This window comes from Gouania willdenowi, chromosome 9 (genome assembly GCF_900634775.1).
Source record: "Gouania willdenowi chromosome 9, fGouWil2.1, whole genome shotgun sequence".
Taxonomy (NCBI): Eukaryota; Metazoa; Chordata; class Actinopteri; order Blenniiformes; family Gobiesocidae; genus Gouania; species Gouania willdenowi.
The window spans coordinates 39,103,653-39,119,091 of record NC_041052.1 but is presented as its reverse complement, the minus strand read 5'-3'; the positions used below and the strand labels follow the sequence as shown (position 1 = coordinate 39,119,091).

The window sequence follows — 15,439 nt, the reverse complement described above, 5'->3', positions numbered from 1 at the left end:
AAGAACAATCAGAGTTGTTCATAATGTACATTTTGGGGTCACACAAATAACTTGTTTTTTAAATTCAGAATTTAGCGTAAAACAGCACAAAGGAATTATTTGTTACCGAAAGATATTGAGGAAATGTTTCATGAAAAAGAAGCAGGTTATAAATCAAATCTAAAGGTTTGCAGTGTTTGTACAACAATAAAAAAGCTTTTGTATTATTATCTGTGGAACAGACTGAGTTTAGAATAATTCAAAGCATTCTGTTTATAAAGAAGCATAAAGAAATGATTATTCAGAGGTATGTTGGTAAATAATTAGCACAGGTTGCTCGCTTGATATTTGGAGTAAAAAAGTTGATATGGTGCATTTATTGTAAAGGAGGTTTGGTTAATGTAAAAAACTATTATTGCATAGTTTCTGTGGGAGTGTTAAATTGCATTGATTGTTTATTCACATTCGAGTTTTCAAATTATTAGTAAATTGAGACTTAATTTATTTTAATTTATTAGAAATAAATAAAAGAATAGGATTAGATACATTTATACTTCTTCCTACTTCTTTTTGTTCATGTAAACTATGATGTGTAAGAATTTGAAGATGCAAGATACTGTTTGGAGGTGTAATGCTTTTACCATGATGTCACCAGATAAAATAACCACAAGTTGAACTTGTACAACATCAGCTAAACCTGTCTTTGCACACCAGTGTCTTTCCAGATTTAAATGAAGTCGTAATAATCTGTTCATGACAACACATTAAAAACTCACTTCAGATGAAGCTCTGAATTAATGTTCAGTCACATCATAATATATTGCGAGATTTTAATAAAATTGGAGATATTTGTGTGTTTGCTCACGAGGTAGACGTTTCATTCACATTCGTATTCAAAATAACATCTAATTGTGTGATATTATCCTAAAACATGCAATGGATGTATTTCCCTTGTCATACTGAGGCAAGATGTTTTAGATTGTTGCTTTTTACTTTTCAGATCATGAAAAATCCATACATATGCTTGTTTTTGTTTTTTTTTTACTCTGATAATGTGCCTGCTTTTAAGTCATAATCCCAAACTGGTTAAAACAGTTCAAAAGGGCCTAAACATTGGCAGTTTTATTTCCTATAATTCATAATTATGCCATGTTATAATATGCGGGCAACATGATCCATAATCCCATAAATCACTACAAAATGGAAGACGCACACTTCGCATGGAAGCATGATGAGCATTTGACAGTAAAGAGTACACGAGTTGAACGCTGGCTTTCACTTCCCATACCTTGAGCTGTGCTGATGACAAATGAAACTGAATGGGTTGTAAAAAAATCACAAAAGTGTACTTTCGATATTAACCCTTTGAAAACCACAGATTTATGTTGAATGTTGTTCTCTTCTTCTATTATGGACTATACAGTATAATATTTTCTTCAGTGTCGTCTTATTTACTTTGAATTATCAGTACGGGTAGTTAAAGAGTCTGACAGTTAAGAATACAGATTTCTAATACAAAGTCCCGTGTTTTTGTAGATAAATTATATTAATAATTCTTTCACAGATGAGTTGTTTGTCTTGCATGCAGTTATGGTCCTCAGTTAAAAAGGGACCTTGATATTGACTATTTTGTGTAGGAAAATGAGTACATACAGTATCTAATATTGTAAGATGGGTTAACACACATATGTAACTATGTGATCCAATTAGTTACAACTGTTTGACAACCAGAGGAGGGGATTATACTGATATAATAAACAGGTTTGTAAATGCCAAAAAATAAAAAAAGAATAAAGATTTGTTGAAAAATTGAGCAGAAAATTAAACATATGCTGTAATTAAGATTTTAATCTTCCACCAGATTTGCAAAATTCTAACATGTTTGTCCTGGTGACAGGTTTATTTGAATCACATAGAGTTGTTTTTTGTTTTTTTGTGGTTTTTTTCCTTGAAAAATGCAACATAATGCAGCAAATACTGTAAACCGTCTCAAAACTACAAACGTCAGCCACTTTGAGTTTGTGATTTATAGGAACCTGAAAGTGATTCTTGCAAAAAGCAAGAATTATAACAGAGCCTAAATAATGGATCCAAGAAATATTTGACATTATTATGTCCATCTTACGTTTGGCTGCTTCGACAGCAGACTGACTACTTACTTGTCGCTCTAATCCTTTAAGCACAATGGTCACGGTTACATGATGTTTTTTAAATTAGGAATTAATTATTCAGAATTAAATAATTTGAAATAAAGTATTCTGGTTCGTGTTTTCATTGAAATAGTAATTCCGAATTGAGGTTTACATTGGAAACACATTATTCGCCTTTATTCAATTCTGCTTTAGGTCTGGGGGTTGGGAAGGTTTCTGATTGGACAGTGTGTGCGTGTGCGCGCTTGTGCGTGCGTGCGTGCAGAACGACCAGAATTGATTTAAAGCAGAATTAAATGTTTACAAGATCGAGAAATTGTTCCATTTTGAATTAAAATCAAAAAACAACCAGCCACTTACTTTGGATTTAAGTTTAATTTGGAAAGGCCATTTTCATTTGGAATTAAGTGTTTACAGGGTCATTCTTTTTAAAGAGTATTTAAGGGGAATTAAAGCTGTCATGTAAACGTAGCCATTAACTATCTGCAACTCATGCTCAGATTCACACTCAAACCCAAAACCGGATGCTGTGCGGAAATTAAAATTTCAATGTTTAAATAAATATAACAGACACATTTTAATAAATATCAGAGACAAATGTCAATGTTTAATAAATATTAGAGACAAATGTCAATGTTTAATAAATATAACAGACAAACTGAGCATTAATTGTCTCTTTTATAGAATAACATGCATTTGAATGGTTAGGTGTATTGAAAACGGAGCTCGTGCTTTAATTCCAGCTGGTCAGATTGTAAGAAGCGTCTGAATTATGTAGATCAATACAACTGTAACACAAAGGTGTCGCTCTGTGAGGGAAAAACGTGTTTTAATTTCCTTGGAGAGTTAAAATCACCCTGCAGGTGTTTCACTCACACGCACACGCACACACACACACACAGTTTATTGCTGTATGTGAAAGTGTTTTATCCACTAAGTGAGTGTGAGGACACGGGAGAATTTCATTGGAAATCTGGGCTAATAAATAGTTCTCTTTAATGAGCCCAGTGGGGTTTGAGATTCAAATATAAGCCCGGAGGCACAAGCACATGTCCTAGTAAGAAATGTGAAAATGAAAATATAGCAACAAAAAATAGGGCTGCATACCACCCCCTTTCCACTTTTTTTAATGGATTTTTATATGATTTAACCTGTTCAACCCCAACGGACCCGCCGGCGGGGGCAGCTCCAGCTTCCGTGACTCTCACGGGTCTTAATATTGTAAAGAATGAATGAAATCACACATTCTGTACCGCTTCACATTCCAAAGAAACTCGGCTAAAACTGTAGCCAACCCACATTCAGAACAAAAGACCACAGCACACACACCAGCCCATTATGTTCAAAGAGGGAAAAGTCGACAACTCAGCATTTTTCCACTGCTCTGAGTCACTAAATAACCACAGAGCTCTATACAGTAACAAGAGTGTACCTGAAACTACAGGCTGAGCTGAATCTACTGATATACAGGTCGGGTATGTTACATAAAACAACGCCACAAAATCAGAAAATACATAACGGAAAAAGTCAACAATAAGGACAAATTGTGTCTTACATTTCTTTGTTTCTCCTGAAAATTTGCTCCAATGTGAATAAAAATCCATATTTTGATAAATCCAAATCTTGTAGTCAGACAGATACCGCCATTACACACATCTGAGCACTTCACAGTCGAGAAATACGTCCAAAGCGCTTGTGCATAAAGTGGCTGGTCCCTCCTTTGCCCAGCTCTGATTGGCCAGGGCCAAAGCTTGGTCCCATAGTGTTTGATATCAACAATTTCTACAGGTTCTGAGCTTTACAACACAGTGTCAAACATTCTGATTGGTCCAAGCATTGCTGAATAAGAGCAATGCGTAACGGCACCAAAGAGTGGAACCATAAATAGCAATACACATGGCATTGCAAAGACCTGAATAAAAATGAAAAATGTGTTCATTTCAAGCCAAATTGCAACACCTAGTGTTCAAAAATAAGACTAACAATGATTGGAATCAATTTGACTGACATATTACAGTTACACACTTCTTCCCAAGCTTGTGGAAAACTTTAGCACAGTTGTGGCAAAGTGGGCTGAACTTTTTTGTACAAAATGTGTATCTTTGGCCTAATGTTTATTATTATCACCAAACTTGCTGCAGTTGATGTCCATACATTAGTTCAATTATTTCTGCTTTTACAGCCTTCCCTATTGAGAATTGGCTTCATATTTGATGTAAATCTCAAGTTTTTTTTGGCCGCACTATGGATCTCAGTAAATAAAACATGATTTATTATCACTCAATATCATATATTTCCAAAACTTCACATTGTCTGTAACCACTGAGCGTCCTAAAAGTAGCCATGTAGGTCATGTAGAAGCTTAGAAAAACATTATTTGTTATGTGTATGTGATTTTTGGAGAAAAGTAGCTGGGGCTTAAGATGAATAACTCTGTGCTGATAATTTGTAATATGTGTGTTCCTGTTGTGTTTCTAAACCAGGCTAACGCCAACATTGTTAGAGAGGTGGACGTGGAGAAGGTCACCATGTTTGAGAATCCTTACGTCGATGCAATCAAGAGCTTATGGAACGACCCAGGAATCCAGGAGTGTTACGATCGGAGGAGGGAATACCAGCTCTCAGACTCTACTAAATAGTGAGTAGTCCATGAAAGGAAGGGTTACATTTTCACCTTTCTCTCTATGTATGAGTTGAAATATTACAAATCAATACAGAAATGCTGAGTCATTTATTCCATGTCATTTCACAAATGGCCTATGTACTTTGGTCTAAATTTTTTTTGAAATTACGTGTTATTCCATGATTATTCAATTGGCACACAGTAATTTTTTGATTAATATTTTTTTTTTTTTATTGAAGAATGCTAGATCCACCACTTTTCAGCACTCACGTAACAATAAACATCGTGAAATACAAATAAGCATTTATAAATTCAATCTGAAATATTATATATATAAATAAAAGGAATTAAAATAATATTTTTTTTAAAAATGCAGAGATAAAAGTAACGGATTAAAAGTACCAGTATTGGTCATTTAAAGAAGTAAAGTAATTAGTTACATTTCTACACTCAACCGTTACTAAGAAAATTATAATTTTTTGTTTTAAAATGATCAACAGACATTGTGAAACTACAAAAAATGAAATAACCAGACAATAATCAAATGCATCACACCATAGCCGACCAATCAGATTAAACGTAACGTACGGCACCAAAACAACATTAAATGCCAGTTATTTTCTCAGTTTTAGAGTTGATAAATGTATCTATACTTAGAGAGTTTTTTAAATGTTGAATTGATTTCAGTGGTGTTATTTTATTTGAAAAAAGAATAGTACATTTTGACGAACCTTTTATTTTATACAGATGCCTTTGTGGAAAATAAATTAAGTATCAATTGTGCAATATTTAATTTCTTCTTTTTTAAGTTCATACATGAGATGTTTACTGTATACAAGGGAACTGTGGCAAGATTTATTACCAAAAATAAACGTGGGGGGTGAAAGTAACTAGTGACTTTGAGTACTATTTAATTGAGCTGCTTTTCACTTGTACGTGAGTATTTTATGTAGGATTTACTTGTACTTTCAATCAAGTAACAGTACTTCTACTTGATTAGGAGATATCAGTACTTTTTATACCTCTGCAAAAAATGTTACATAATACATTTATGAGAAGGAATTCAAAATGAGCTTTTGTTTTTTTTTGTATTTTCTGACACTTTCACCCAAGAACCAATGCATATCTGTGACTAATCATTAGTGATGTGAACAGTCTATGTTCATAGCTCAAAGCTGATCACATTACAGGGAGGCATATACAAAGTTGTTAACTGAACATGTTCCAGATCCAAACACACAATAACCTTTTCCTGATTTTGAGTGGCTGTCCACCAGATAGGATGTATAGCAGATATTTCTGTATATTCTGAGAGTATCTGATGTAGTTTCTGAGATATTGGAAGCTAAAAATGGAAGCAAAATAAGGATACAGAAATCATCACAACCCCCCACATTAAATTGTCCATTTTTCAAAAAGTATTCATCTGATCAAACTAACAATGTACAGTGTGCCTATTGAATTACTAATGAACCGAAGGTAAAATTTGTTGAAATGGAATTATCCTGCTGTATTTATTATTTAATAATTGTTATTCATTTCTTCTCTTCACAGTTACCTAAATGCATTGGACCGGATTTCAGAACCGTCCTACCTTCCCACCCAGCAGGACGTATTAAGGGTTCGAGTCCCAACAACAGGCATAATTGAATATCCATTTGACCTGCAAAGCGTCATATTCAGGTGAGGACAGATCTTAGTTTAAAGCTGCAGAGAAAAGGCCTTATTGATTAATACATTGAAGGTATTTCTTCCATAATTAGAAGTTTGTTTGTCGCTGTAGCTTTGTTGCTGAAAATGACAACATTGTATCATTTGTATTAGCGTGTAAAGGTTTTAGCCACGCTCTGACCTGGTCAACCTGCCTTGTGAATTGTGCCCTGTCATACTGAGTGTTATTCATGAGCTTGTTAAGTTTTCAGCAGCTCTATGGATGAAAATCATAATTTGCTGCACTTCCTTAGTAAAATGTGTCTATTCTATTCATTCAGAGCTAATACAGTAAGACCAGCATTGAGAACTTAGTGTCCTCTAGTGTTAAGGATGAAAATTACAACCTCTCAGTTTTCTCCCCTCAGATGAACTTTTGTCTGTAGTAGGGCCCTATAAAATGTGTTTTATCTTTTTCCAAATTTCGTGTTTTCCGTTTTTTTTTTTTTTTTGTTTTTTTTTCCAGAAATATTTCAAATTTTTTAAAGAAAACAGTTTTTAACTCCTGTGAGGAAACAAAATAAATAATAATAAATTAAAAAAAACTAGTAATTAAGCAAAAATGTATGTCAAAAATAAAGTAAGATACAATTAAAAGGTAGATATAAGTTGTAGTGACATGGATTATTCTGACTGCTCCTTTTTAATTATTCATATGTTATATAAAGATGTATGAGAACAGTATTAATGTCACCTGATTTCCTCTCAGAGATCAATGGTTTACTGAATCTGATCAGGTTTATTGATTATGTTTAGATCAACTTAGTTTAAATTAACCTAATTTAAATGATCTTATCTTCTGTAGCTCTGATGAGATGTTGTTAGAATGTAACATTATAATAATAATGCTCCAACGGACTTTTATTTTGTAAACTGGAAGTTACCACTGAAATGGTTGTACTTGAGGTAGCTAGCTGACTGTGAATGTGTACTTAAGAGGCACGGACAAAAGGCTGGAATAAAAAGAACTAAAGGACAGCACAGACTGTTATTCTTAGTTAGTCAGACACAACAGTTCCAACACTGAGCAGGTGAAGATGATTAAAGCTGATCACAGGCACAGCAAAGTTAAGCGGGCACTGGTGGATCTGTATTTAGGAGTCAGTGATGATTTGTGTTGTTTTTAGAGGGTGTTTTGGTGTTTTAGGCAGAGTTTAATGCAACCAGGACAGGAGGAGAGAGGGCGGTGCACCTAATAAGCGGTCCCCGGAAACATTTCCCCATTAAAAAAATTTTCTTTGCCCCACGGTGACGGCGACCATTTCTGCGTTTAACCATTTTCATTGGTCGATTCCGTTCATGCTGATTTTATAAGGCCCTACTGTAGTGGCAAATAAGCCTTGCACATTTTTGGTGTGTTGTCCCTCCTGAGACACTATAGATTCAAAGGCATTGCTGTTATTTTAGACCTCAGAAGTACTTTGTTATAAAACATTCACAGCACAAACATTTCAACATGTTTCTACTCATAAAAATCAACAGATTTGTAACAGATTATTTTACATTAACCTGTGTCACTGAAATGTCTGTTTTTGATAGAAAGCTAAACATTTTCAGCTGTTTTTGTGGTCAGGATGGTGGATGTTGGAGGTCAGAGGTCAGAAAGGAGGAAGTGGATCCACTGCTTTGAGAACGTCACGTCCATCATGTTCTTGGTAGCGCTCAGCGAGTATGACCAAGTGTTGGTGGAATCAGACAATGAGGTAATTCATCATGACACCAAACTACAGAATAACTACCGTACACTGTTTATTATGGGATGATCTACACATTATGATGGACAACCTTTCTCACAGCAGGGCTCACACAATCAGATCTAAGGGCCACATTATATCAACATTTATGTCATCATCTGAGCATTAACACAGGAAACAAAGAGCTTTCTATATTTTTGGAGTCATTTTGTATGTTTTTGATGTCCCATTATTGTTGCTTTGTGTGTTTTTTCTCGTCAGTCTGTTTGTTGTTGTCATTTGTTTATGCGTATTTTTGTGTTTATTGTATATTTGTCTTTAAATTCATTTTTTTTCTTTGATTTTTTTTTTGTATTTTGTCATTTTCTATATTTTTCTCTTATTTTGTGTGGTTTTGTTGTCATTTTGTACATTTTTCTCTCAATTTGTGTGTGTCTTAATGTAGTTTTGTGTTTTTGAAGTCGTTTTGTTTTCATGTGTATTTTTGTGTTTATTTTTATATATTTTCTTCTTATTTTTTTTTAGCAGTGATTTCTTTTTTGTGCTTTTTTTGTCATTTTGTGTGTTTTTGTTGTCAAATAGTGTTTAATGTTGGTTTGTGTTTTTGAAGTCATTTTGTATGTTTCTGTTGTCTTATTTTTGTTGTTTTTGTTTGTCTCGTCATTTGGTTTTCATGTGTATTTTTTTATTTCATTTTTTTCAGTTATTCTTTGTATTTTGTCATTTTGTTGTCCTATTTTGTTGTTTTGTGTGTTTTTTTTCTCATCATTTTGTCTTGTATTTTTGTGTTCATTCATATATTTTTCTTTAATTTTTTTTTTTGTATTTTGTTGTCATTTTGTACATTTCTCACTCATTTTGTGTGTGTTTGTGGTTGTTTTGTGTGCTTTAGGAGCCATTTTTGTATTATGTTATCATTTTGTTTAGTTTTTTGGAGTCCATTGGTGCTACTTTTGGAGCAGCACAAAGCCGAGTGCTGCATGTTTGAGCTACATCGTATCTTAAGATGTAGAAGATTCTTTGTCTACTGTCTTTTTTTGTATTGGAAAAGCATTTGTCAATGATCAGCGAGCTTTTAGCTTTCTATTACTTTTTAAAACGTGATGAGCATCATAAAGTACGTCAATGAACAGGTGGGATCAACACATGCTTTGATGTCCAATGTTACAGAAAGTTTACGCAGACTAAAGCAGACCATCTGCACTCAGCCTTTATGTGAACCAGTTAAAGTGACGTTTAAAGCTTCTTTTCAGAGCGGCTGTTTATGTAATTAAAATCTGACCTCAAGTGTAAAGAAATAAAGATGTTAACAACCGCTCTGTCGCTCATCTTCATCGCTCTCCCTTTGGTGCTGGTAAACCTTTATTCAAATCTGAATTTAATGAACATAAAAGGTTTAATTAAGTGATGATCTCTCTCTTTCTTCTTCTTCTTCTTCTTCTTCTTCTTCTCTCCATTCACCACTTCCTGTGCAGAACCGGATGGAGGAGAGTAAAGCTCTGTTCAGGACAATAATCACGTACCCGTGGTTTAAAAACTCCTCCGTCATTTTGTTCCTGAACAAGAAGGACCTGCTGGAGGAGAAAATCCTCTACTCCCATCTGGTCGACTACTTCCCTGAGTACGACGGTAAGAGCACATAACATGTATGTATGCATACATACATTTTATGTTTTAAAAGCTGCTTTGATTGTGCATTAGCAACATTTTTCGTAGTTTCTTGTAGGATTATTGCTGCTCATTGAGAAGTATTGAGGGCAATACAAGTGTTTATAGGGTGATTGGGGGTCTTTCGTCTCTCCCTACTGTCTCTGGACAGAAAACAGCACTTGCAACTTTCCCTGCCTCCGACCCGGTGGTAAGACGTACTGCTTAACAGCAGCTCAACATAAACTAAAACTAGACGGTTGTCTACAAATTCACTTTTCTCAAACTTATACCATGGCAGAGCCAGCAAAACAAGGCAGAGACTTTTGTCTGAGGAACGGAGCAACTCTATGCAGTGACAGCTCAGCAGCAGCACACAGCAAACGCACGCACACACACATTTTTGGGTCACGGTTTTAATTTATTATCTCAGTAAACAAAAGAGGTTTACATCAACTTTTTTTTACTTTTACTGATTTTTAGAGCAACCCAAAGCAGCACGAGTTGTTATTTTGACTGAAAAAGCTGCTAAATGATCCTGAATGCTTCACTTCCTATAGAACTCAATGAACTAAAAGGGGTTAATCACATCAATAATGACATCATTTCAACATGGCGGCGCACAGGGTAAAGTAGTCCCAGTTTTAAAAGTTAATAAAATGAATATGGTGTAAATTAATGTGATTTGTTAGGCATAGATCTTCTAATAAGGACATTTAAAAGGTTTTAGGCCACATTTGTAAAAAAAAAAAATCCTTTTAACTGTCACAGCTCAGAAGGGTTTGGTGAATTCAAAATGAGAATGCAACAGCAGGCCTTACAGTTTTGATTATGTCCATTATTCACGTCATAGTCAGCGCATAAAAATTTGCAACAAACAAAGCTAACGTCTCAAATGGAATGAAATCTGGCAGTATGAACAGACTAACGTAGCAAGTCGACTAAATGAACTGTGTAGAGCATATTATTTAGCACTGTAATATAGGCTACATATACTGTATAGTGAATTTTTTTTTTTTTTATTATTTTTTCTTATTATTACTTAAGTTACAAACATTGCTCACTGAGGACACCTGCTTGTCAATATTTGTGTTTTTTTTTAGGATATTAAACCCACTTTAGTTGATTTTAAAAGCCCTTTGTGCAGTCACTCTTGTAGATTCTTCGCAGTTTTCAACTTATCCCGAGTTACCATGACTACCTGTCAACATTGAGCTGTCCTGCAAAGCTGTATTTAAGACAATTTTATGAAATAATTAATTAACGGTGTCATTGCAGTCCAAACAAATCCGACGTTGCACACCCTTGAACCAAGCAGCAGCCATGTTGAAAGTCTCAGGTCAATCTGAGCCTAATTCATAGAGATATTTGAGGAACAGACACACAGAGAATCCTTGCTTTTATAGATTATTGGTATTTTAACTTGCATTGTTACAACCACATTTTAACAGCATTTAACATGTGTATAGCATTTAATTGTCCAGTCTTAACAAAGAAACAAATCAAATATTCATACTCATCTTTCCTATTAACCACACGTTTTTAACAAAATTAGATTGTTTAAAGTAATTTAACTTAATATACTTTAACTCAGGTAATTTTTAAACCAAACTACTTTTAACCACTTTATCTTAGCTTATTTGTATTTCACATTAACCAAATCTAGTTTTAACAGCAGTTAACGTGGCACTTGAAATAAATCTTTAAATTAAACAAGGATCATACTCAATAAACAACCCTTGCATTACCTGTTAAACAATAACCAATGTGCCAAACAAGCATTCTACTGGTGTATTAATGCTAGACAATGTTTAAGTGTTGGGTTTCCTCATTCATTTTGAATGAATTGTCCAAGCAACAGAAGTTCTTACCTGCGGTCCATCCAAACATTAAAGAGTCTTTATATCAAAGCTCAGTCCCATATTGAGCGTGAATAACTCTTTAGCTGCTAAGATAACACTACCATTGTCTCAGTTCTCCCACAGTGACTGGCTTGAGTCAATAAAAGAATCAGGTGTGCACAGTCACAAGTGGGACGGGCTTCCACCTGGCCCCTCCCACTGCTCAGCAGGAGGGTGGGAGGCAGCTAACAAGCCATTTGGCAGAACATTAATATTTATCAACGTTTCATTTAAAGAGTAACTAAACCCCTGTTTTCTCTTGACCTGCCACGAGAAGGGAAATTAAAAAAAAAATGCCTTGATTATGGGCGGGGCTTCTGGAGCAGTTAAGACACGCCCAGTCTATGCTATAAAATCTCCAATGAAGAATTTCTGCTATGCTAACTAGCTACTCATTACTCCATATACCTCTCTATTCACTCTTCTCTCAATCCAACATACTCACCACAGATTGTGATAGTTTTTTTTTATAAAAGGGGCGTTTAGTTACGTTGATATATTATTATAAAAAATAAAAGGAAAGAACGGCTTTTCAACTTACTTGGTCATGTGTACATCTGGTTCCTTCAAAATAGAACGCCATGTTGTGTTTTACGGACTGAGGTCGTTGAGTCTGATGACTTTTATTTTGAAGCCTGAGGTCATGTTATTTTATGGCGTTTAGTTTAACAGGTGACTCATTTTGGTTTGACAGAGGTTTTGCTGAGTCATGACTCATGAGGATGTCCTAAAAAAAAAAAAAAAAAAAAAAAAAATGAGGATGTCCTAAAATGTACACTGTCAGGGTTCCCGCGGATCCTTACAAAGTCTTAAAAGATATTAAATTCATGAATTTAAAAATAAGGCCTTATTTGTCATTGAAATGTCTTAAATCGATGTTTTTAAAGTCTTAAATTGTAACACACAAGTATGACTTTTATGATTGTAATTAGTCTCACATTTCAAAATAAATGGTAACATTTAGTTTTCATAAAAAAACCTAAATTTAACAAAAATTGCCTGTCCTACAAAGATTTTAATTAATGGTTTTATTTTTTGTGTTTTTGTTGTTTTTATAGATTTCTGGCTATTTTTGTGGTAATGTTTTTTTGGAATGATTCTGATTATTTTAGTCTGTTTTTTTTGTGTATTTTACTGTCATTTTGTGTGTGTTTACTTTTACAGTTGCACGTCTGCACTAGACAGTAAAAAAAAATTATTTCAAATCATTTTTTCCAAATTATGTTCACTGTGAAGCTGATCTTAAATGTAATTTTAAATGGCAATAAAAAGTCTTACTGTACTGCTGTCATTGTCATTGTGTGCTAACGTTGACTATGCCCCCCCCCCAGGTCCACAGAGGGACCCCCAGGCCGGTCGGGAATTCATCCTGAAGATGTTTGTGGACCTGAACCCCGACAACGATAAGATCATCTACTCTCACTTCACGTGCGCCACCGACACGGAGAACATCCGCTTTGTGTTCGCGGCGGTCAAGGACACCATCCTGCAGCTCAACCTAAAGGAGTACAACCTGGTGTAGAGCGCTGACTCCTCCCACTGACTGAAGATAAAAAGAAATCTAATGTTGCATTAATACTAATTTATTTGTTTTTGTTGAGCTCTTGGAGGTGAGCGAAACATGTTGATATTTAAAGCGTGGATGAAGAGTCGTCCGTTTCTGCCTTTTTATAAAGAAGAAGAAGAAGAAGAAGAGGAGGGGAGTGGTTCCGTGTTTCCTTTTCTCGTTATGACGCTTCATAACAAACAGGACATGATGTAACGATCTTTAACCGACAGCTTATTTTTCCATTTAAACTGATTGGTAAGTGTCTTTGTAAGTAGGTATAAACTGTGATTTTAAATTATTTCAAATTGCTTTGATAGAGGCCATCATTATTATAGTTTGTGAGCTAGAAGCATTAAGCTTGTTATGAATATTTAAATATTCTATACGTTACCATGTGAAAAAATGGGTTTCACTAACTTTTCAAGGCAGTATATGTGTAAAATTGGAGGTAAGAGTGAATTAAATGGATCATAGCTCTAAGTAGAATTTGTGTATAATAATGTCTGACCCCTCAAAACGTTTCTCTGGGTGCCCTCTACTCTTTGAAACTAATTTCATGCAAATGAGATTATTTAATAGGTCACCAGAGGTCAAAAGGTCAACAGTTTGGGGAGTTGCTTAAAATTACGCACTGAAAACAAATGATAATATGCAACAGTCTTCTCATAATACTTGGAATTCTTTATTTTTTTATCAGATGTGACAATTATATATCATCCATGTTACATGGAAAGGATTTTATGTAACCCACCCCCACCAAATCGGTGACCTTTTGACCTCTGGTGACATACTAAATAATCTCATTTGCATAAAACTAGTTTCAAAGAGTAGAGGGCACCCAGAGAGACCGAAACTCACGAACTTTTCTTTTGACATGAATCATTTTGAGGGGTCAGACGTTATTATGCACCATATCTACTTGGAGCTGTGGTCACTTTCATTTCTCCTACCACCAATTTTGTCTTGAAAAGTTAGTGAAACCCAACTTCTCACATGGTAACATAGAGATTATTTAAATATACATAACAAGCTTCCAGAAAAACCCCACTTGGTTAATTCTTCGGGGATTGGATTGGGGGTGCAAATTGGACCCTTCTAGCACACAAATTATAACAATAATTATTGATTATTATTATTATTACACCATAGAATATTGACTTTTGGTCCCATTCTGCGTGGAGTAGCACATGTGAAAGTGCGTCACACAATTTTTTGGGGTAAAGCTGCAGATCTGAGAGGAGAATGTAGCGTTAATAAAAGTTTGACCACTGAGGTGAGGTTAGAGGAAGACGTGAATCCGTCACTTTATGATGAGGACAGCAGCGCGCTAACTTATGAAACATTAACATTAAAAGTTTCTGTTCAACTGTGCCACATACATGCTTTTTATTACGGTATAAAGTGTGTGTATTTATTGCCAATGCCAAAATGAGTCTTTAAAGCAACAGCAGGCTCCACTATATACTGATGATGACTCAGCATTTAGGAAGGATCGATCTGATAGAACTGACTGACGCGTTTCCACTGCAGTGTTTCAGCTGTATTATTATTATTATGATTGGCTCCTCCCATTTACTGTTTCTCACTCATGAATTTCAATTTAAGTTTTTTTTTTTCCTTCCAATATAAGCCTGTAATTTACATTTCTTCAGGCATAGTGCAATTACGAATGCTATATATCATCATTGTACATACATCTCTATATATATATATACATATATATATGGCAGCATCTCTGTTGGCTTTGTAATCATTACTTTTTTGGCAGATTGAATGTGCGATATTGGAAAATATGTATCTATGTAATTGTATTGTCTGTCTAATGGCTAATTCGATTTTTGAAAGAAAAAATGTTATTTACATGTTTTTTTTTTGTTTCTGTTTTTTTTTTTTTTAAAGAGAATATACATTAAATGTTTCAAGTGATTCATTTTAAGGTGACGGAGCAGAACTGCATCAAAGGGATAGTCATTTTGTGTATATTTTGAGAGCAAAAACACACAAAAGTAATATTTTCTGTATTAATGCTCAAAATGATAATGGTAGTAGTAATTATTAGAGAAAAATAAAAAAAAACAAAATACTCAAAATTGACCACAAAAACACAAAATGGCTCATAACACAAAACAAAATTGAAGAAAAACACAAACTGACAACAAAAATCTAAAAAAATAGTTTAAAAAAAA

At 34.4% G+C, this 15,439-nt stretch overlaps 1 protein-coding gene across 1 annotated transcript in view; it reads left to right on the top strand.

Annotated features, from left to right (window-relative positions):
- Window positions 1-15,142, top strand: part of LOC114469334 (guanine nucleotide-binding protein G(q) subunit alpha) — a 32,430-nt gene extending 17,288 nt beyond the window's left edge. The window contains exons 3-7 of the mRNA XM_028456751.1: window positions 4,613-4,767; window positions 6,307-6,435; window positions 8,036-8,165; window positions 9,632-9,785; window positions 13,036-15,142. Coding sequence (XP_028312552.1) covers window positions 4,613-4,767; window positions 6,307-6,435; window positions 8,036-8,165; window positions 9,632-9,785; window positions 13,036-13,226 — 759 coding nt within the window. The 3' untranslated portion in view covers window positions 13,227-15,142. The remainder of the gene's footprint in view (window positions 1-4,612; window positions 4,768-6,306; window positions 6,436-8,035; window positions 8,166-9,631; window positions 9,786-13,035) is intronic.
- The last annotated feature ends 297 nt before the right edge of the window (window positions 15,143-15,439 follow it).